At 38.4% G+C, this 24202-nt stretch overlaps 1 protein-coding gene across 1 annotated transcript; it reads right to left on the bottom strand.

The window, feature by feature from the left end:
- Nucleotides 1–6289: 6289 nt before the first annotated feature.
- FRG1 (FSHD region gene 1) lies at nt 6290–21801 on the bottom strand. Its single transcript, XM_014836466.3, has 9 exons — nt 21136–21801; nt 19042–19109; nt 17119–17244; nt 16266–16323; nt 14488–14602; nt 11820–11924; nt 8185–8276; nt 7634–7744; nt 6290–6397 (listed from the first exon to the last, which is right to left on the bottom strand). The coding sequence occupies exons 1-9, from the start codon at nt 21195–21197 to the stop codon at nt 6361–6363; spliced, it is 774 nt and encodes a 257-aa protein (XP_014691952.1). The 5' UTR covers nt 21198–21801; the 3' UTR covers nt 6290–6360.
- Between the last annotated feature and the right edge of the window lie 2401 nt (nt 21802–24202).

Here is a 24202-nt window from a genome sequence, read left to right on the forward strand (position 1 = left end):
TTATTTCTCCTTCACTGTTCCCCTGAAGGTATAGCCCTTTGTGGTCATAGTTTCCCCCCTGGCTGAGTCCAGGCTCTTCCCTCCCACACTGGGAACTTGTCAAAACAAAAGCTCAAAGTCTGCAGGATTCAGCAGAAACTTTCAGCCAGCTTTGCTACTCATTTGCCCCTGAGGAGTCCTGCTTTCCCTTTGTTTGGTATCTATAGGTTCCTTTCTTTTGTGTGTAGATGAGTGGTATTTAAAGTTATTTAACCATATTTGATCCAGTGTATTAATTGTTTTAATAAGGCATGCCATTCATGGTATCTAATCTGCCATACCTGGAAGCCCTGGGTTTGTACAATCAAGGTAAAACTGCCCCACTTCTCCTGGGTTTGATATGAGTGAGATGAGAAATCCCGGGAAAGAAGAAAGACAGAAGTCCGTGCATTTAGTACTTACTAGTTTGTGACTCTCTGTAGTTAAATGGTAGGTTTATCAACACCGCCAAGTCCTGCATGTGAGTTGCAAGAAAGGGGGAGGAGCAGAAGGAAGAATAGGAAATGTCTTCTCAGATGTGTAAGATGACTTTTCATCCCTCTTTTCTTATTTACACCATATGGCAAATTGATCAGTAGTTTTGTAATATTAAAGAGAAAACTGAGGATCCTGATTACAGTTGGAACAGGGCAAGATGTGGAATTTCTTAGAGGTAATATATTTGTGATATAAGAAAATATTAGTATTGGATTAAAAAATGACACTGTATTCTATGAACTCGATAACTATAACATAATGTATTAAAAATAAAATAATTTATTAGGCTTAGAAATAACACACTAACTGCAAGAAAATGAAATGTAATAGTAATTGAGAGGGCTCGGAACCGAGGAAGTATGTTTCAAAGCTTTTTAAAAGGAAAGCACACCAGGTAAAGGGAGGAAGTCATGCTCCAAGGGGGTCTTTCGGAGTTCGAGATGAGGGTTTCCAAGCTAGGAAGAAGGTGGAGCAAAGGCGAAATGTCTAAGCTAGCTGGTCTGCAGTTTATTTAAACTGGACTGAACGATGAGCTGAGCTGAGGTGACAGAATTTTTAAGGCAGTTGAATGTAAGACCACAATAGTGTGGATGCTGAAGTCAGTGAAACCAAGGACGGCAGACTCAGTGAAGAGAAAGACGGATGAGCCAGGTTTTGGGCGGGTCAAGGACACTGCAGTGGAGAGCAATGCAGAACTGCAATGGCAATGGGTGTGGATGGTATGTACTTCAAGGCCTGACTGAGTGGATGGGTGGGGAGAATGGGGAGTTTCAAAACTGGTTCTTGGGGCCATGGTATAGGATTCTCTAACTCTGAGTGCATGGAACGAGAGCTGAATTCAGCTTGAAAAAAACAGAAGGTGCATTTTCATGGGAGAGTTGAGAGGAAATTTTTAGCATTCTGCTAAATGCTTAAGTCTTTGCCTGTTTTTCTGCATTGTGGAGGGAGCACACGGGTGTGGAAGGAGGCTATGGAAGTAAAAGGGACATGGATAAAGAAAAGTTGGTGATGATGGGTGGAGAGGTGGAAGAGACTGAAGAGGCAGTGATGGGATACATAGAAAGCCTTCTAGGGAGGACTTTTGGGCTAAAAATGAAGAACAAGGGAACATGCAAGAGAGTTGTTTCTGTAGGCAATTGGGGAAATTATTTGCCTAAACAATAGGAAGGGATACATTCAAACAATTGGGGCTACTGTGCTTTAAGCTGATGTCAGCTAGGATCTACGGGCCACTGGTCATTTCCAAACAAGTCACCACACTTTAGAAAGCCTTTTGCATACGCAGGTGGCATCAGACTGAAGGAGTGCTGGTGGTTGGCTAAACTAGTATCTTAACTTTAAGTTTTCCTGAACCTGGGTATATTCCTGAGTTTTTCCTGGTATCAGGAAAAAAAAAATGCCTTGGGGGAATATATTTAGCAGGAGAATAAGAAAATAGGGAACACTGCTTAGTAATACAAACTTAAGAGATAATAAAAAGAATGAATGAGACATTCGACACTGAAAGTGTTGTCTCCTTTCATTCTTTCTGTGTGGATGACTGCAGCCATCCATGTTCTATGTGTCTGTCAGGTGGCAGTCAGGGAACCAAGCTTGGAAGTCATGACTTGATTCTTACCTTAGAGTTTACTTATATTTAAGTTTCCACCTTTCTAAAGGAATAGGTGCTTTGTTTTCTTGGCTCTCTTCCTTGCAATTCCACTTTGTATCTAAGGACCGGAATTAGGAAACTGCTTGATGAAAAAATAAGTACTCAGGAGTAGTGCTACACCCTTTTTTCTCTACTAGCAGCACTCGGAACAGGATTGCCAAACCTCATTAGATCTGCAAAACACTAAGAAAAATAAACACCCACAGATTTTAATTTAAAAGTCCTCGCTATGCACCCTGAAAAGGAAATCTATTCTTTATGAAATACAAAGGCAGTGTTGAAACACAAGGCTAAATGGAAAGAACGCACGTTGTTTCTCCATCATAGAAAATAAGCTTCAATCATATTAAGAGGAGTCTCCTAGTGGCATAAAATTAACCAGAAATACACCAAATAGTGCCAGGGATTTTCCTGGGGTATAATACACAAGAAATGTCCAAAAGCAAAACCTGCCTTAACACCATCAAGTTCCCTTAATGAAACGTGCACTTATTAAAAAATTGGTAAATAGGTCAGTGAGGAAACGGGAAATAAAGGTATGAAATTATTCTTTTTCTCATTTTGTTTCTACTCTTTTCATGAAATGAAATGGATTTCAACATGTGTGAGCCTGAAAATACTAAGGAGCTTACCTGCAGTAAGGCCCTCAGGCTAATATTATCATGATAATACTGTAAAAGAACAGTATGATGAAGAGGACATTTTCCATGTTTTCCCGTTCCACTCATGAAAGCTATCATCATAATAACTTGGTTAATAAAATATGCTATTTAGCCAGCATATTATAAGATGTTCTTCTGTGTCCTAAGAGTTTAGAATAACTGAGTAAATATAATCCCTGCAATAGTGAGTTGATGCCATGGACGGATCAGCGTCTACACTAGGGCTGACCCAGGAACTCCATACTATTCAGGTGGGTGCTAGGTCATCTGATTCGATGAGCCCATTTTAGGAATTCAGTCCTATTTTGAGATGTATGAATGTACTTATTTTAACGATTTCTTTATTAACTTCTTCCCGTAGGATGTGCAGAGTTTTGTGTCTGTATCTAAGAAAGCCTAGGCAGGTTCTTAATTTGAGGGGGAAAGGGCAAGGGACCAATCAGAGTTTGAACAGGTCATGGTGGAGTAGCTGTACTCGACTAATCCTCTCACACACTGAAAACTAAACTTTGAACAAAATATTAAGAGTTATCTAAAGGCAATGGAGTGTGACCAAAAGCACAGACACCAGAAGGGAGTTAACTCCAGAAAGAAGGGAATTGTATTTCTAACATCTTCTCGATTTAGGGCAGGCCCAGGCAGCACCACTAAGAGTAATTAAAATTCATAAAAAATCCTTAAGTCTCACTAATTGAGGAAGCAGAGTTCAGAGTGACCAAAGAATCTAGAAAGCGAGGGGGAAATCCTGAAAGGAGAGAGCCACAGAGGGCAGCCGCAGGGCCCACATCTCTCACTGATCTCTGAATGGCAGCCCCTTAGGCAGACTTCAAGCAGCCAGCTAAAACAGATTTCAGCTGTGGGGGCCCAGTGCCAGGGAGCCAGAATTTGGAGCTTGAGATCAACCAAGTAAACTGCCTGCTAAACAAAAAATTAAAAATTCTTCAGAGGACCAAAATAAAATCCAGTTTCTATAATGTGTTATTTACAATGGTTAGGATACAATCTAGTATCAGACATATGAAGAAACATACTCAAAAGCAATCAGTGGAGAGCCACCCCAAGGTGACCCAGAGATTGGAATTAGTAGACAAGGATTCTTAAAGTAGCTGTTATAACTCTGCCCCAAAACAAAAACAATGCCCACCCCCCCCAAAAAAAAAACTTGTAATGAATGGATAGGAAATTTCAGCAGAGAAAAAGAAGCTATGACAACAATAATAGGATCAAATGGATTCTGGAAAGTGAAAGTGTCTGAAATTAAAAAATCACCAGATGAGTTTAGCAGCTGGTCAGAGATGGTAAAAGTCAGTGAACTTGAAGATAGAAAAATGGAAATTATCTAATCTGAAAAATGAGTTGTGTGGGGGAAGTTTTTCTTTGGTTAGTGCTTTTACTGTATATAACCTTTTTGATAAGATTACTAGACTCGGAAAATCAGGGGAATCGTTGTCCTCCTTGACTAGCATATATACTCTATGAGGGCAGGCAACGTGTATTTTTAGTCTGTAGGTTCCTAATTGCCAGGACCTGTGATTAGTTCTGCTCTTTGGAATGGGGGCACGAACTGGGGGAACAGGAGGGTGAGCATGGTGACAAGAAATCCAGGAACACTCCATGTTCAGAAATTCAGGCAGGCAGAATGTTTGCTCCACGGCAATCAGTTATCTGGCAGATGGTCTCAGGTACCAAGCAGTGTTGGAGGCAAGAGATCAATCTCTTGAGGGTAGTGTTTCTCAACATGGTTCAGGTCACTTGTGTCAGAATTACCTGGAGTGCTTGTTAAAATGTCAGTTCGGGGGTCCAATTCTAGACTTGCTAAGCCTGCATCTCTGAGGACTGGTCTTGGAAACCTACAGGTATCCTAGGTGATTCTTATGTATATAAATTTGAACTACTGTTTATTTTTAAGGCGTGGGGAGCTGGTAGAAGGAACAGACGAAGTCATAGGGCAGGTTTCCCAACCTTGGCACTATTGGCATTCAGGGCTGGATAATTCTTTGTTGTGGGGGGGGGGGGCTGCTGTCCTGTGCATTGTAGGGTGTCTAGCAGCATCCCTAGTCTCTAACCTTCTAGGTGCCAGTAGCACCCCCTCTCCCAGTTGTGACAACCAAAACTGTCTTGACATTGCGAAATGTCCCCTGGGAGGCAAAATAGCCCCTGGTTGAGAACCACAGCTTTGGAGGCTCACAGTAGGAAGCGTGTTCCTAATCGAAGGATCAGAAGGAGGAGAACTCGAGATGGGGGAATGCCCAGCTATTGGAACTGGGGTGCTAAGTCAGGGCAAGATCTACAGCAGGAGCTCCTTTATTTTTTTTGGTGAGGAAGCTTGGCCCTGAGCTAACATCTGTTGCCAATCTTCCTCTTTTTGCTTGAGGAAGATTGTCCCTGAGCTAACATCCATGCCAATCTTCCTCCACCTTGTATGTGGGATGCTGCCACAGCGTGGCTTGATGAGCAGTGTGTAGGTCCACAGTTGGGATCCAAACCTGCAAAATCTGGGCCACCGAAGTGGATTACGTGAACCTAACTGCTATGCCACTGAGCCGGCCCCCAGGAGCTCCTTTATAAGGTTGATATTGGTAGCTTAGCTGCCTTGCTACAGAGGGGCCATATAACTCTAGAGTGGTGACAGATGGAATAAAGGCTAAGATCTAACAAGCCCTGGCAGCTTAGGCCAGGTTTCAATCCAGGGTCTGCATCAGAATCAATGTGGAACTGTAAAAACATCCAGATGCCTCAGCCAATCTCAGTCCTTCTGAAGTTTGGTGAAGTCCAGGCATCTGATACACAACTTGGATCTGGAACACTCATGGGGTTCGATGACATCTGGAATACTGTGTTCAGGATCTCAGAAAGAGACGGGCTAGGAGTAAAACTGCCTCCGCATCGCCTGGCATCTGACCCTCTTTAACAGCCCCCATCCCATCCCACAAGTGAGGATGAAAGCATTCCACACATCCATTGTTGCTAAACTGTCCTAAGGACTGTCTCCTCTGTTCTGAGCCTGTTTGCTCTTTTGTAATGTTTCCTGTTCCCATCCCACTGCCTAACACCTGATAGTTTTCTCTCTGCCCAGCCCCCTTGTTCTGTTCTCTGTTTGGCTTGTGTGACTCGGGCAATATTTAAGAGAGTCAAAGCCTTGGTGACTGACCTCATTGGGAGTTTCGAAGTTCCTTTTAAAGGGACTGAGTAGCATCTGCTGTATTCATAATGCAAAGTAAGGCTGTAAAGCAACAGGATGGACTCCACAAGGTGCACAACCAACACCAGTTTCGTAGAGGAGCACCTCATGCTTTACGACAGGAAATCCAGAAAAGAAACAAAATGCTGTGAAACTTTGAGTGTGCACTCTAAGTTTCATTAACTAAAAAGTACATCCATGGAGAATCTTGGTTCAACTTGATTAATTTTGGTTAAACCAGCTACTAGTTCAGCAATAATTCCATAACAGCCCAAGAACTCTGGAAAAACACTGCCACTGATTATTTTATTCAGAAAAAAACAAGAGGAAGACAGAAACAGAAGGCCTGGTCATTTGCAGTATCTATCAGCTTTCAATTTGGCTCTCCTGTTTAAACAAAGACAAATAATAAAAATTAATCTATGAAAACACGCCATATAGTCAACTGCTACTAAATATAAACTCATGCTTAAAAATTGTGTTCTCAATTTTGGTTATTATATTACCACACCACTTATATTAAAATAATTAAAATTTTACTGTTTAATTCTATGTTTCACAGTAAATGAGTTCTATTCTTATGAAAATCTTTTCCTAATCTTTAACAAATGTTGCCTAAGGGCTTTTTCAATTCACAATAGCAATTTTAATTACCTCTGAATTTAAGCATGCCCTAAACTTCTATTTAATCGAGCGGCGATATATTTTTGTAGGTGATAAAAGTTACAGGGCATAGACTGTATTCTATTTCTTTTGAGTCTATATCCTGATTATTTTTTATATAGCATTCTTTATTTCTTAGCGCTAGATACACGCTAATTTGCTCAGCTATAAAAAATTCTTAACATCATTTACTGACTTTAGGTAACAACTTGATCAACGGGAAAATCCTAATTAACAAGAAATAAATGATTAAGCATTGTCTTTCTCAAGCAATGTGAAGACAGGTTTTAAGATTAATTTTGCAACACAGGACTTGAATGAGTGACAAGAGTTCACCAAATTCTCTTTCAATCTGGCACTTATTTGATGTACAGCTGTAAACTCATAGCTAAACCTCTCTAACCATTTTTTTCTGTTGTAAATCTAGGAAATTACTTACCTAAATAGGAATAGTAATAAATAAATATTAATAATGTGCTATGTTAAATATCTTGCACACTTCTGAATCTAGCTTAATACAAGTGCTTCAATTTCATTTAACTTTTATATTTCAGTTTTTTTAAACTGGTCTATTTTTATCTCATTTTTAGGAACCTGTACTACTACAATGGAATCCACAGAATTTTGAAATTAGTCAAACTACTACTTTCCAGCCCTCGTTCTAATAGTTACAAAAAGATGATGGTAAGTAAAGTTATGAAGTAGGTTCAGTCAAACCTGAATTTCTTACAACAAAATATATAAGTACTTAGAATCTGGCAATTTTTAGACATTCCTTTCTGGTGATCTTTTCCCAGACTTACGATGTCTTTTTCAGGTAATATTACTACTATGTTCACAAATTAGAAAGAAAGACAAAAATTTGAGAAAACTATAGTAATTTAAAAAGAACACTGGTTTTATCTATGCCATTTCTATTGGCTACTGAAAATAGTTAGAAATAAGTAAAAATATCCCTACCTGTCCAGAAGCGTTTCGTGCAGAAATCCATCTTTCCGGGCCTTTTTAAGAATTTTACTGTCTTCTTTACTTATTTTAAGTTTGTGGTCTTGGAAGCTCTGAAATTTCTTTCTGTTAAGAAAATGTCTTTCTTAAAAAATATCTCAAGCTTTGGTTATACATGTTTACTGATGAACTTACAAATATTTTAAAAGGTTTTCATTTACTTAAAAAAAATCTAATTGTATTTCTTTGAGCCCCACTTCTCCCGGGAACGCTGGCTGGAGCCCGTGTCCTGGCTATGGAACAGCATTTGGTTGGCATCAATGTACTGACAGGTTACAGCCATTCTATTAATGAAGAGGGAGAACTAACCCGAGTGACTTCAGCTTTGAAAGCTAGCAGGAAAATTGGGAAACTGAAGCCCTAAAAAAGAAAAGCATTCAGCTCAGCGCTCTGCCCTAGAGTCTCCATTATGTTGCCTCTCCTTGTCGCTCAGGTTTTTTATTTTAGGTGCCTTGAGGAGCGCTTCACTGACAAATCTGCAGATCTATAAGGAAAAGAATACGTACACATAATTGATTTCACACTGTTTAACATTTCCTTTGTCTTCTTCTGGAATATCATCTTTTTTCTTAGTTTCTCTTTCAGCACAGGATCTAATCTGGGTAGTGGAGATGCGAATCCAACAGGTTACACGTTTATCTTCCCCCTTTCCCACTTAGTACACAAGAACATTCTAGCTGATTTCTTATGCAAAAGAGGAAAACAACATAGCAATGGGATTCAGAAAAAGACAGGTTCTAGATATGTTTTCATTTATATACATATAATTTATGTAAATAACTGCCATTATATGTTTCTCTAGAGCCGTTGCATCAGAAACACTAAAGAGAAAATTATTTGAAAAACATTTTACAGATCAGATCCTGCTGAGCAATTAGGCAATAATTTAACTTTGTCCTCAGAGTAAATACAGTGGGATCAAATTACCCCTGGCAGTGTTTATTTTATAACATTGAAAGTTTAAGATAGCCGCTATTTTACTCTGAATGGGCTACTACCAAATACATTCAAACTTTTAACATAACAGAATTTGTTTTTACCTAATTGGAATCCACCCCTTTCAAATACTCCTAATATCCTCTTTAAGTTTTGACAGATATTTACTATCACACGCCATAAATTAATTGAGAGAGATACAGCAATTAGGATCAGGTGAGTGGGGCAAAGAAGGGGAAAAAATTCAGGCCCGTGGAACTGGCAACCTGCAACCCAAAGGACCCATGTCTCCAAAGTGGTCTCTGTAGCTCCAAGAGCTTAGAAAGTGGTGACCAACAACCAGAGCGCCAAGTGATATGTGTGCAACCATTCTGGTTAGAGGAGTTCTAGAAGACCTGGGGAAATTCCTGGCCAGGGCCTGTGACAGTACACAATACTACTTGTGGCAGGAGGGAAGGTGTTCTAGTAGATGAAGCCAGGCCAGAATGGCGGATGCCTGACATGGACTGGCAGAGCCTGCGATGTAAGAGGCAAAGTGGAAAGAGTGCCGGACCATTACTGCTCAGAACTTCCAGGTGCCTGACTAACACAACAGACCGAGGGAAACGTGCCAGTTACTGCACATAAAAATGGTTGTAATTAATGATAAATAAGCATAGTGGCTTTTTTTCTGTAGAAGTGCAAAGTACTGCATTTGCATGGTTTGTCTTCAATAATCATGCTTTTGTAATGTAATCCAGATGAGAAATAATTAAAACATGATACAATAAAATTAAATATAAATAAATACAACTTAAAATAGGCAAGTCAGAAATCCATCAGCATTTTTCTCATGATCTGTTTCCTGAGAAGCAGCGTGGAGTGGAATGCAAGAGTAGTTTCCAGAGTCACGTCAGCCTGGGGACACATCCTGTCTCTACCATGTCTAGCTGTGTGACTTTCAAGAAGTGACTGATCAAAACAGTGAGGATGTGAGGAGGGTGAAGGCTGTTTCCTGTCTGTAAAGTTAAGCTAACAACAGCTTTCTCACAGCAACATCATGAAGAATAAAGACAACGATGTGGGGGCTGGCCCCGTGGCCTAGTGGTTAAGTTTGGCATGCTCTACTTTGGTGGCCCGGGTTCGGTTCCCGGGCATACAAAATAGAGGAAGACTGGCACAGATGTTTGCTTAGGGTGAATCCTCCTCAGCAAAAAAAAAAAAAGGAAAAGAAAAAAGATGATGATGCATGTGCTGCGTTCAGTACAGCGCCTGCAGCAACTTGCTTTAGTTTACGTAATTGAAAACTATTATGACTAATGCTTTTCAAAATGAAACAAAAGAATATCTAAGTTTTAGACTGAAATTATTTGAGCCTGGCCTTTTGAGAAATCTATGGAAGATATACTGAAATTTCTAATTCCTGTGTTGTCTACAGTATTTCTTTCTCCATCAGTCATTTGCTATTTCCAAATGACGAAATAAAGAGTTACTGGTATATCATTTAAAAAGACTAGCAATATTTTTCAAGGTAAAAAAGAATACTAAGACTGTAAAAACTGAGTATTATGAAAATTGAGAACATTTTAAAAATAAAATCAAACACATGACATGGAATTTAACACAAGGCATGTACAGATACTTGATAGATGTTGTTAAATTATGCTGGTAGCAGAGAAAAATGTAACAGATTTTTATGCTTTATTTTTAAGGATTAAGGCCCCTTTAGAAAAGGCATTTTTCCCCCATTTCTTTGAGCCCTCCACTCTAGCCCTCCCTAATGCATTACACACAGCCAATCTGGATCAGACCAGCCAGCACCTGACTCTCCAACAGAGAAATTAGGTGAGGTTAGTAGAATGGTCCGTACTGGGATGGATGCCAAGAAAAAGAAAAATTATTCATCAAGAAGATGGCAGTTATTCTGTAGACTCATCTTAGCGTATGTTTTCACTAAAGATCAAGTGACTTCTGTAAGCCTAAAAAATTAACCCTTAAAGGCCTTCATCAAATTCCAGTTAAGATACGACCTGATTTATCTACTTGGAAATTTTAATTAGAATTTCACCTTGATATAGAGATGTCTGTACAACTTTCACAACAAAGTGAAACAAAGAATAAGAATAGGGAATTTACCTTGGAATAAGGAATTTTTATTTCCAGCTTAATGACTGATATCAAATTAAAAAACATTTGTTTTATGTGCTTCATGTTTTTCCTCACGTAAAGAAGACTTTTACTTATTCATCAAAAGATCCAGAATTTGAGGGCTAAAGCTCTGAAAGTTCTGCTATTACTTTTATATACTTTATATAGTGACTAGTGACACAGATGCTCAAATATTAAACAAACTCAAAACAACCTAGTAACTTTCTCACACACGCTGGTGGGAGTGTAAGTGAGCACAACCCCTGCGGAGGGCAATCCAGCAGTATCTCAGGGCATGAAAAATGCGCACACCCTTTGGCCCTGTAGTTCTCATTCTGGGGATTTACCCTCAGGTGTGCTTGCATACCTACAAAACGACGCAGATTGAAAGTTGTGTGCTGCAGCACTGTATGTGAGAGCAAAAGACTGGAAATAACCTAAACTTCCATTATAAGGAACTGATTAAATAAATTGTGGCCCATCTCTAAAATGCAATATTATGTAGCTGTTAAAAAAAAGAGAGAGAAACCTTTTTACACAATGATAAGGGAAAATCTTCAAGATGCAATGTTAAGGAAAATAACTGAGGTCTAAAGGAGAGTGTACAGGAGGTTAACCTTAGTGTAAAGGGGTAGAAAATTACAAACATTCATATTTGCATAAAGAAACTCTAGAAGGCAATAGAAAGATGGGAGACATTCTTATATTTATATGCTTATTTTTTAAAAATTCTCAACCATGTGAACATATCATCTATTTAAAAAATTAAATTTTAAAATGCAGGCAAGAAAAAAAGAAAACATCAGCTTAAAAAGCATATAAAACTACTCAGAAAAAGATACTAATACATGGAGATAATAGCAAAGTAGCTCTTAAATGCAGTAATTTCTTTACCACATGGTGCAAACAAGCCCTCAGTTATGGGATTTATAATTAAAAATAAAGCTTACTTGAAGCATAGTATGAAAAGTTTTGAACTAAATCTTTAAAGTGATAGTAAATGATTCAACATTTTAAAGAGATGTAGGCACATCATATGCGTGTCATGTATTAGTCTATAGAAAAATGCCACGATTACCTTTATCATTTCTTCTTCTCCTGCTGTTTTACTTTTTGCTTCTATATCACCGGCTTCATTGCATCTAATAAAGCAGCTATTTGAGGCCAATAAAGCCATTTTCCCCTAAATAAAATAATAGCAACAAAAACAGTTATGAGACTGGCTGCAAAAGAATTCTTAAGTCTTCAGACTAAATTAATTTTCCTCCTGCGTCTAAGTAATAAGGAAAAAGAATCTGGAGAAAACCTGAAAAATAAAAAAACTATAGAAAAGAAAACCAAAATCACCTATAATCTGACTACTCAAAGGTAACCCCAATAAATATTTTTAGTATATTCTGTTTAGTAGGACTATATTCTAACTAGATGAAATAGAATTGTTTCCTTTGGCCTCAAAGTTCTATTGAGGATATAAATGATTTAGTTCAGTGTGAAAAATAATTAGCTTTAAAGACAATAAAAAATTACAATGTGCAATAATTACCCAGTAGTGTTTTAAGTAAAATTTTTCTCCATAATTAGAAAATTTAAAAATATATCATATATAAGTTAGCTTTAGGTACTTTTGAATTTACTGCTCAGAACTCTAAGAATCAATGTCTGAGGGACTTCTGTATGTGGAAAGAAACAGTCATACTCTTTTTAGTTGTTTAATGCTCAGTGTATTATACTGATTCTAATAAACCTTTGAAAACTAATTATTTTGTGTATCTAAATAAAGATTATAGACTTGATTAAATTCTCTTAACAAATATAAGGTTTAATTATAACTTGTACATGGTTGATTCTTCTGGAAAATTCTGAATACCTTAAACATCAGACAATAATATTCACAATCATTACAAGACGTATTCACAACCTTCTATCATATCCAGTTACAAAGGTGCTAATCACATGGATTTGATTGAATTTCTACTTCGAGGTGGCACAGGCTGGGTTTTCTGTCACCTGGACAGCTCTCGGTGAGCCAGATACGGTGTACAGTCCAGGGTGATTTAACCTGTGCTGCTGATCCACGGCTGAGTCCCTTTTCGCAATAAAGTTTTACTTGTTACATCAGGGGCTTTTAAGCCTCTCTTTCACTTAAATTTAAATTTTTTTCTTTTTTTTTTTTTTTGAGGAAGATTAGCCCTGAGCTAACATCTGCCACCGATCCTCCTCTTTTTGCTGAGGAAGACTGGCCCTGAGGTAACGTCAGGCCCATCTTCCTCTATTTTATGTGGTACACATGCCACAGCATGGCTTGACAAGCAGTGCGTGGGTCCGCACCAGGGATCTGAACCAGTGAACCCTGGGCCACCAAAGTGGAACATGTGAACTTAACTGCTGTGCCACTGGGCTGGCCCTAAATTTAAATTTTTAAAACGTAGTGTTTTTCCCCCCAAAATAAAGTGAAATGAACTTCCTAAAGTTGTGTGAGTAGTGGTATCTGACTTATCATCCTGGTCTTATGTTATACTGGCTTTTTCTGTTGATAGAATTTTTATTCTAACTATCTCATCATATTGGTAGGGTCATCTAGAAGGGGTTACAACCCATTAGAGGTTCATAAAATCAATTAGTGGGTACTCACCAGTACTGGGAAAAAAAGACAGAAAAGAGGTAAAATAGAATAGAAAATACCAGAGTGCACAACACACAGATCAGTATTGTTAAGTACAGCTCTTGCTTTGGTTACACATATGTGTGTACTGGGCTGCAACGTAAAAATGTCATTCTCACTGGACTGGGGTCAAAAAAGTTTGAAAGTTATTGACCCAGAGATTTTTATCCTAGGGGATGAAGGAATGAGTGTAAGTAATTCCTCTTTTTGGGGCGATGCTTGGCTAATTTATCATCTTGGAAAACACTGTTGGATCCTATTTTGAATTCGTTATTGTATATGACCACTGACGTGATGCTATGCAACTACTGGACTCCGCTTCCACTGGTGCCTATGGTCCTTCTTTGATAATAGTATCAACTTTGAGGAGATTGTTTAGCTCTCGTATATTTCTGTTCAATCTTATTGCTTACACAAATAGAAAAAGGACTTATGTATTCTGAATAAACAGACATAGACCTAACAAAAGAAATGCCCATATACTGCAAATTGCCTACTTACTAAAATTAACAAAAATCAACATATTATCTTCCTCCTTCTTTTGTAATAAAACTCTTTTTGTACACTATTTGCTGTTCTCTTTGAGTTTCATTATGAACACAAAGACATTTATAGACTATATTGATTTCAATGAACCATTATTATCATTACTTATTATTTTATGTACAAATTGTCACAACCTGGCCAGTGGCCAGCCCCTTAAGCTTGCTCCATTGTCCTCTTACCATAGTCTCTAATGTTTTTGAAAGCATCCATAATTTCTGCTAAGAAAAAGATAATCCTGAACTGTTTTCCTGCCCCAAGAAATAAAATTTGTTACCCTTGGAGGAGTCCTGGTTCTTTAATGGAAAATAAGAGAGACCTAAATCTAAGCACCAAGGGCAGCAGAAGCACTACTGCTGTTTCTGTTGGACTGTTTTTTGAGATCTTTTTAAGGTGATGGGTCCATATTGTTTTTTCCCAATTTAATGCATTATACTGTTACACTTTATACTTTGTTTTTTTAGACTATATACTCTCATTGACTGTTAAAGACTTTCTCTTACATTGACAGAAAGCTTTTATAAACAGTAACAGCACTTACATCTTGAAAGACTGGTTCCCATTGTTCTCTTGGTCCAATTGCATCTGAACGCCCAACAACAAGTCCATCTGAATTTATACCAAGGTATTTTCCATAGCCAGATTTCAGGGCAATTCTTCAGATTAATAAAATAGATAAATGTTAAAAACTGAAAGAAAATTAAATATGGAACATAAAAATAATGTGTATGTGTGTATATGTAAAAATTCAAACTAGTCATAGTCCAAAGGTTCAAAAGCCATGTGTGACTAGTGGCTATGATATTGGACAGTATAGTTTTATATATACAATTTACATTCTGCTTTTTAATACAAGCATTATATATTATATGTAGCAAACATTTTCCAAATTAATTATTCTTCAAATACACCACTTTTAATGGATATACAATATTCTATTACAGATGTATTAAAATTTATTTTTTCTGCTATTATAAATAGTGCTGCTATTATCTTTTCTGTCATAAAATTGCTAATCTATCCTTAGACGATGTTCCTAGAAAGGAAATTATTGGACCAGAGGGTATCAACTTTAAAGCTCCTATTACATAGTGTCAAACCACTTTCCAGAAAACATTTATATCAACTTACATTGTCACCTCAAATTAGGAGAATCTCTTTTTACCACAAATCTGTTAACATTATGCCTTTTTTATAAAAAAAATTAGAAAATCTGATATGGGAAAAGTAGCATCCTATTTAATTTGCACTTTATTATTGAGAATGATATTTGTACTTTTCCTTTTTAGTTTTTAAATTATCTTTTAGTCTGTTTTTCTATTAGGGTTTTACTGTTTTTCTTAGTGTTATGAATCCTGCACATACATGTGAAGAGTAAAAACTCAGTGCCTATTAAGGCTCTTGCAAATATTTTCCTCATTTGCCTACTTATTTTGCTTATAAGGTTTTAAATTTTCAATTGTAAAGAAGTTTTGTGTTTATTGATTTTTCTTCTCCTTTTATTCTCTGAAAGTCTTTCATCATACTTATTGGCTGTTCAAAGAAAGTATAGACATAATCATCTTAATCTGATTAAAAAAATATGATTTCTAATATTTTAGCTTATCAATCCCCATGATGCCAGGGGACTAACTTTATACTCATTTATTGGTTAATGACAATATAATACAAATCATTATCATATTGATGGAGCTAATTACTATAATACTGAAATTCAAGTTCCATGTCTATTACCCAAAGTATCATTCTGTACTTCTGCATTGTGAGAATAAAAACAGTCAGCTTATAAAATGATTGTAAAAATAATAAGTAAAATACTCTTTTGGTCTTTATGACTATTAACATTCTCTGCTGGTTTCAACAATATTCCTTTCTTCTATCCTCCTATTGGTCTCTTGACTTCTGATCAGAGTGTTTATATATCATGGCAACATCAGACCAGGTTTTATCTTATGTTTGTTTTTCATGTAATCTTTCTAATCTACATCTTGTTTGGTCTGTGACATTATTAATCTGCATTTTTTCCAGCATTGTATTATGTATCGTGAGGAATCATAACGTATGCTTCTATCTGGAGCTTTAATTCTCTTTTAAAGACAGTTATTGCAAATGTAACTGAATAATACCGAAATATCTGCTGGTTATATAAATAATGGTATATTTTAAAAATGTCAAAAAATCTCCTTCTCAAAAATTGCTTTGGTTTTTAAATCAAAATTATTCTGTGGGCTGAAGTTAGCTAGATATTAGAATTTTTTAATGAATGAAATTAAATTAAAAAAACAAAAGATTACTAATTGTAGGTCAACTCAAGCTTACCTGGAATCAGACAATTTGACAGCTGTAAATTGCTCTGGAGGACTAGGGCCCTCATCAACTACAGGAGAAAAAACATTTTGAAATAAATTTGACATCTGTTAAAAATAGACACGTAAAGATATTCCTTAGCTTTAAAAAAGTAGCTTCTTTTAAAATTAAATGTAAGAACATTATGATATTATGATATGATTGTAAGACGGTATTCAAAGTATCAAGATCTACTGTATCTTCCTATAACTAGAGCGTTTGTTTTCCATACTTAATAACAAAGGTCAGCTTAATGCTTATTTAGTCACTTCCAAGATATTTTCTCTTCGCGTTTTAAAATGTAGTACATAGACAGATAAACACTTAATATTTAAAAAACTAAACATGCCGTAATTTATTCAAGGGAAGGCCTTCAGGTCACAAGATACTACTTTTTATCTTCTAATTACTTCATATCCCATTAGTGCTTCCTCTGATGGGCTAAAAGGGAATGAGAAAACTTCACACAGTTAACGATGCTCCAGGTTAGTTTTGGCAAATGATCTGAAGAATAAAGGAATTCAAACCTTGGACTCAACCAGGTTTTTTCTTTCCACTTATTATTTCAATTATTCATGTTATTTTTGATTTCCAATAATACTCTTCTAGAACTATACAGAATGTTTTCAAACGCTGTACTGGAAAGAGGGAGCTGCCAATAAGTGGTAAATATTGTGGAAGGGAAAAAGTGGAAGAGTCAAATGCAATGTATTCATTCTTTTGGAATACACTTCTGATTAGTTAGAATCTGGCCGAAGTGAACGAGTATACAAAATGTATACTGTCAGTGGCCTTTTCCCTTCCTTTGCTTCTACCAGACACAAACCTTCTTTATGTGGAGCTCCCAGTGTAAAAAGTCCATTGTCAAGTGCATGTATGTAAGTTCCTTTATCCATTTCAATTGCTATGGTTCCTGAAATTTCACCAAAGTTTGTTACTGTCCACCAGATTCCTAAAAAATAAAATCAGTAATTCATATTTTAGATTTGACACATGGTCTTTACGTGTTGTTGTTGTTGTAACTTACTAAAAACTTTTTATTTTGCAGTTGTAAGAAGTAATACAGAGAGGTCTCATATAGCGTTTACTCACTTTCTCCCAAAGGTAACATCTTGCATAACTTTGATACTGACAGTACAATATCAAAACCAGGACACCGAGATTACAACCCATTAATTTAATAATGCCACAGGCTACAAGGTCAATATACAGAAATCAACCATCTATCTATCTACTAACAACAAACAACTGGAAAATAAAATTTTAAAATTCTATTTACAGTAGTGTAAAAACCCGTTTGGATCCTGGGTGTAGACATGGCACCGCTTGGCAAGCCATGCTGTAGCAGCTGTCCCACATATAAAGTAGAGGAAGATGGGCATGGATGTTAGCTCAGGGCCAGGCTTCCTCAGCAAAAAGAGGAGGACTGGCAGCAGTTGGCTCAGGGCTAATCTGCCTCAAGGAAAAAAAAAAAAAAACAACCCACAAAACTACGAAGCTTCTAAAAGAAAATGTAGAAGAATATCTTTGCGACCTTGGGGTAAGCAAAGATTTCTTAGATTGGAGAAATAAGGTGGTAGCCATAACAGAAAAAAAAGTTAATTGGGCTTTATAAAAATTAAAAACATCTGCTTATCAAAAAAACACCATTAAGAAAATGAAAAGTCAAACCACAGACTGAGAGAAAAGACTGATTACAGACTTTTAATACTTTCTTGGTGGGCGTGTAAAATGATGCAAACATTTTAGAAAATTTCTGGCAGTTTTTTTAATATAGTTAAATATTCACCTATCCTCTGACACAGCAATTCCACACCGAGATATCGCCCCAAGATATTTACCCTAATTTTAGAATTGTTGATTTGCTAGTTCGCAAAAATGCGAGATCATCTAGAATATTAGCTTTATACCATTTCACATAAAATGTAAAGGAGCCATAATTTATGGTTTCAAAATGCAACCTACCAAGTTTTAAAAGAGAAATAAATTGCTTTAAAGTACAGGTGCGGAAAGGACAGAAGGACTAAATGGAAAACAGGCTGGGTAAGTGTGTTTGGGTAAGTTTATTTCTAGTACCACTTACAGGCTACCTTGACATTCTCTTGTGTTTATTTATTTATTTCCCTAAAGACTGGCACCTGAGCTAACATCTGTTGCCAATCCTCTTTTTTTTCCTCTTCTTCTCCCCAAAGCCCCCCTAGTACATAGCTGTATATTCTAGTTGCGAGTGCCTCTGGTTGTACTGTTCTGTTTAGTTAAGATTTTCACTCATTTCACAGTACACAAATTATTCTGTACTGTGAATATATTCAAAAATATATTTTTGCATATATTTCTTTTAGGGATATACAAATCACTGGCTTCTACAATTAAAATGTTCAAAGAAAATAATTTGTAAAATATATTTGGTTACATAATATTTATTTACATCAGGTCTTTAAAATCATGCATCAGCGTCTCTGGGCTATTAAGTATTCTAACGGTGCCTACTAAGTCACGGAACTCTGTTTACCCTCTCCTGTGCTTTGTTCTGACAAGGAAGAAAAGGCATCAGTGACATCTACCGTGCTAGAGAATAAAAGCAATCTACTATTGTCACCAATACTTGAGCATTTTAAGACAAATACAAATAGGTCATAAACTCCTTCTACTGTCTTTTTACCACTTATCTCTAACTAGGAAAATATTTTTAAAGGGATCTCAACCAATGTTAACTTTTCTCAGAATAAAGTATAGAAAACTGACCCACCAACAATATCAAGTTCAGTTTCTTCATCATCTTCTCTTTTTCTCTTCTCTTTGTTCTTTTTCTTCTTGCTACAGGAGGTAATTTGTATAGATGAGTTTAGATATATTGATTTGCATGTTAAATATCACAAGATGGAGTCTCAGAGGAATCTTTTAAGCTGTACGTTCATTGATAAATTATTGATTTACAATGACTTCATTGATGTACCTCTTACTTCTAATATCGAGAAGTTGCTTCTAATCCTGTATGTCCTGTGTTATAGTCAAGAGCATAGACACTGGAGACAGACTGTCTGGTTTTAAAGCCTGATTCTGTCACTTCTTCGCTCTGTGATTTTTGGAAAAGTTACTTCTATCTCTGAGTCAGCTTCCCTACCTACAAAGTAAGGATCATAACTGACACTCAACTCTTAAGGTTATTGTGAGGATTAAGAGTTAACATGGACCTTCATGCATTGCTGGTGAGAATGTAAAATGGTGCAGCTGCTTTGGAAAATAGTTGGGGTGCCTCAAAAAGTTAAAACAAAGTTACCCTATGACCTAACAATTCTACTCCTAGGTATATACTCAAGAGAATTGAAAACATATGTCTATACAAAAACTTGCAAATTAATATACATAGCAGCATTATGTATGATAGTGAAAAGGTAGAAACCCCAATGTCCATCAAGTGATGAAGGGATAAACAAAATGTGTTATATCCATACAATGGAATATTATTCAGCCATAAAAGGAATGAGAACCGATACATGCTACAACACGGCTGAACCTTAAGAATGTCATGCTAAGTAAAAGCAGCCAGATACAAAAGACTGCCTATTCCATTTATAGGAAATATTCGGAAGAGGCAAATTCATAGACACAAAGTAGATTAGTGGTTGCCAGGGACTGGGGCAGGGCGGAATGGAGAGTGGCTGCTTAATGGGGAAGGGGTTTCCTTTTGAGGTGAGGAAAATGTTCAGCAACTAGATAGTGGTGAACCTTGCGAATCTACTAAAAACCACTGAATTGTACTTTAAAAGGGTGAATTTTATGGTATATGAATTATATCTCAGTAATTAAAAAAACTCCAAAGGTGATTAAAAAAAGTTAATATGTCAAGTGCTTCGAACAGTTCTTGGTACATAGAAAGTGCTATATGTGTGTTAATTATGATCCACAGTTACGATAGTTATAAGAAGACACTTGTTTGCATTTTCTTCATAAAGTATGTTTTCAGAAGCTAACTCTTCCTCTCCCCCAGTGAGTTCAGACAGTCAAAGGTTCAGATTTATTCAGGATAAATTCCTCACGACGCCAGGGCCTTACCCGCGCTCTTAAGAGCAGTGACTTCATTTTGCTCCTTGACTCTTTCCAATTCACCTAAAAGGCCTCCAAACTCTGTTTACCACTGAGACCGGGAGGAAATGCTCTACATTTGTATGAAAAATCAACTCCGAGCAAATCTACCAGTTAAAAAAGGGTGGAGATATGAATGGACAGACACCTTGTCCTAAAAATCTAATGATCATAAATCACCAAGACCTCCTCCTTGCACTTGGCTCTACTTATTGACTGTGCAAGTTATCTCACTTAATCCTCATAACAATCCTTTCAGAGTAGCATTACTTCCTCCTAATAAATGAGACAATATGAGCTCAAAGGTATTAACGAACATGCCACAAATTACTAACTGGTGGAGTCCGGATTTCGAGCTTATCCCTATCAAAATGCACATCTGCATATGGCATTAAAAAATTAAGAATTTTTTTTGGGGGGAGACAATGGTGAAAATACTTATCCCCAATAAAGGAAGTTATTGTTATGATCTGGGTCATCAAACTAAAGCAGACCCACCATGGAGGTCTGGAGGGAGGCCTCATCGGGGCACCCAAACTTGTGCTCCCGGGCTCGCTCTCCTGTCTCCTCCCTCTCCAGGGCGCGACAGCTCGGACACGCCCCTGCGGCCTGGCTGCCCAGCTCTGGAGAGGCGCCGGGGGCCGGGGCAGAGGCCGGGCCCAGGGTGGGAGCCGCAGCGCCGGCTCCGCACGGCTCCCGGGAGGAGGCGGCCTGTCAGGAAGGAGGGAAGGGTCTGCGCACGGGCTCCGGGCCTCACCTCTTAGCCTTGGTTCCCTTGAGCACGAGCTTGGTGGACTTCACATACGAGTACTCGGCCATGGTTCCGGGGACACTTCTGTGCAAGAGGCGGGAGCTGGCGCAGGACCAAATACCTCGACCGGAGCAGGGAAGGCGAGGAAGTCACAAAAAGGGAGATCGAATCCGGACTCCCTGAAAGCCCACGCCACGGAATCCCCGGTCTTCTTCACCCGAATGCGGAGGCCCAAATAAAGAAGCCTACTTCCTGTTTACTGTGCGGGACTACGGCCACCGCAGAGGGCCGAAATAGATCAGCAATAGTTTCCGCGGTCTTGACTGTGAGGGCGTCCCTCACGGAGGAAAGGCGGGGTGACGCGCCCTCTGGTGGACGTTGGCGTCTCGAGCCGCTCTTGAGAGAGCTTCCTGCCGGGTCTCCGGAGGGGGCGACCGTTTGATCAGCCAGAGGATGAAGTGACGCCATCAGCCCTGCCGGTGCCATCCTGCAGGACCGCCCGGCGCGGCCGAGTCTGGGCCGGCGGCGGCTGGGAAGCCAGGAGCGTTCTTATCGGGCCTCGGACGACTTTACAAGCTATTTCAATGCCATAAAAGTTTATAGCCCTGCTTTAACTAGGGAGACTACAGTCGTGTACCGGAAACAATTAGGGAATAAAATGAGGGATAATTAAATGCCAAAATTTGGGCCGCAGGTTTCACAAGTGCTGTAGGAATTCGGGTGGAGGTTGACACTGCAAACGCACGTGATCGCAGTCTTTCTGGCTAGGGTGGGTCTTGGGAGAGGTTTTCACAGCCCCAGTCACTTGAATGTTTCTCGTGCCTGCTCCAGTCTCTTCGACAATTTTATAATTCACCTCCCTGATTCCATTTTCTCCCCATTCCAAACCATCTTCTATGGTGCTACCTGAGGGATATTTCTAAAGAAAGAGCTGATCGTTGTTCCCCTACCTAAAATCTGTTAAAGGCAGCCTATTGCTTTCTGGAGGGAAAATCGTAGCATCACTTAATAAGCTATTGATGCTCTGGCCTCTTCTCCCACCAGGGCACCTCTGTCCGCCTAGTTCCAGTCACACGAAATTACTGGAAATGTTCGAGTGCTCTGTGCTTGCTGCTGCTGCCTGGAATGCTTCTCCTCCCTCTTTCCCTCTTCACTTGGCCCCTTTTTTTCCCTTTAAGACAAATTCAGGCATCATTTCCTCCAAAAGCACATCTTTGAATGACTTCCTGTATCGCCCTGAATATCCTGCATTTCTCATTCTATAGCTTAATTGTGTCCTTTTTTAGGGCAGAAACTGTGGCTTATTCATCCTTGTCTCACCTATACCTTGCCCAATGCCTGCTTCAGAATAGACCCTGAGTGAGTGTCTGTTAAAGTGTTAAGATTCTAAGGCCTGAAGTTAAGCTTGGGATAATGAAGAGGGTGACTTTATAGGAGGGGGTTGTGGTAGAAAAACAGAAGGAGAAAAATCGGATGGGTAAGGAATATCATGGAGGCCATTGGAAGTCAGTGCCTTATTTATTTATCAGCTGTCTCTGCAAAGACACCGTGCTTGGTGATAAGAGGGTACAAAGATGCTTTGACTCAGGGCCTGACCTTAAGGGTCTCCATCTAAGTAAACAATGTGCAGTGAGAGGCAGTATAGCATGTAGTTAAGAGTGTGGCTTCTGGGGACAGACTGCTGGGTGGACAAACCTTACTCTCTTTATAAGCTAGGTGACTTTGGGCAAATTATTTAACCTCTATATGTCTATGCTTCTTCAGCTATAAAATAGGATGATACCTCCTTGGGTTATGATGAAGATTAAGAAAGTTAATATAGGAAAACACTTTCTAAAGTTCCTAATAGTAAGTGCATCATAAATATTAGCTATTATTACTAGATATTAAAGTGCCCTGAGAAAGGTGCAAACAAAATGTTGGAGCAGGATATGATGGTGACATGTTGCAGGAATTAGATGCTCCTGTCTTGTTCTAGGGATCAGGAGCAGCTTAATAGTCAAAGTGGCATCTGAGAAGGGTATTGAACAGTGGGCAGGATTTTGACAGATGGATATGGGGGAGGAGAGGCATGTCTGGTGGTGGCCACAGTATGGAAAAAAGCATGGAGACAGAAGAGTACAGGGCTTGTGTAAGGAGCAATGAATGGCCCTGTCGGTTGGAGCACAGGGCGTGTAGAGTGGTGAGAACTAGGATTGGGAAGGCAAGGTGGGGTCATTTTGTAGCTGAAGCATTTGCATGAAATCAGTAAGCAGCTCAGAGGGATTTCATAGCAGGAGGTGAGATGAACACAGGATGATGATTGTGTAGCAGTGGGGATGAGGATTGTGTAAGTGATACCTGGACCCACCCACTCGAGCCATGGCTCTTTACGTAACGTAGAAAACATGCAGACCAGTTTGGCTTTAAGAGCCTTAGGAAATATTATTAAACTCATGATCCCTGGTGGCACCATAGAATTAGGATGAGCCCATCTCAAACCTGACTCAGGAAAGAAAATCAACACAAATAATTTGGTAGATTAGTATTCTTGCCTACTATGATAACATCTTTTCCAATATTTTTGCAATACTGCCCTTTTTCCTATAGCGTAACAATCCACATGTCATGATGAAAAAATCCCAGAGTCACGAACAAAAAAGACAGGACGGGAGGCTGCTCACGTTGGCTTTTTTAGGGACATTTGGAAAACCTCCATTTCCTCATCTCTTAGAATGAGGTTAACAATAGTAGCTGTTAGGATTGTGAGGATTTAGTGGTGTACTTCATGTAGAGGGGTTATGATCCACAGGGTCAGTGCTCAGTAGATGTTAGTTGTCATTATCACCAGCCTCCTCATTATTAGGTGGTCATCACTCCACAGACAGGATGCTGAAAGCAAGGGAATGGATGCATGTTCTGAGAGAATGAATGTAGAGAGACCAGTAGAGCAGAAACGAAACCCTTCAACATGTCTATAGCAAAGGGGTAGAAAGAAAAAGTGAAGACAGGAGGATGAGAAAGAATGAAAGAACAAGGTTAGAGTAAATTTATAGAAATCAAGACTAAAGGGAAACTCCAGGAAGAATGAAGT

This window comes from Equus asinus, chromosome 27, assembly GCF_041296235.1.
Source record: "Equus asinus isolate D_3611 breed Donkey chromosome 27, EquAss-T2T_v2, whole genome shotgun sequence".
NCBI lineage: Eukaryota > Metazoa > Chordata > Mammalia > Perissodactyla > Equidae > Equus > Equus asinus.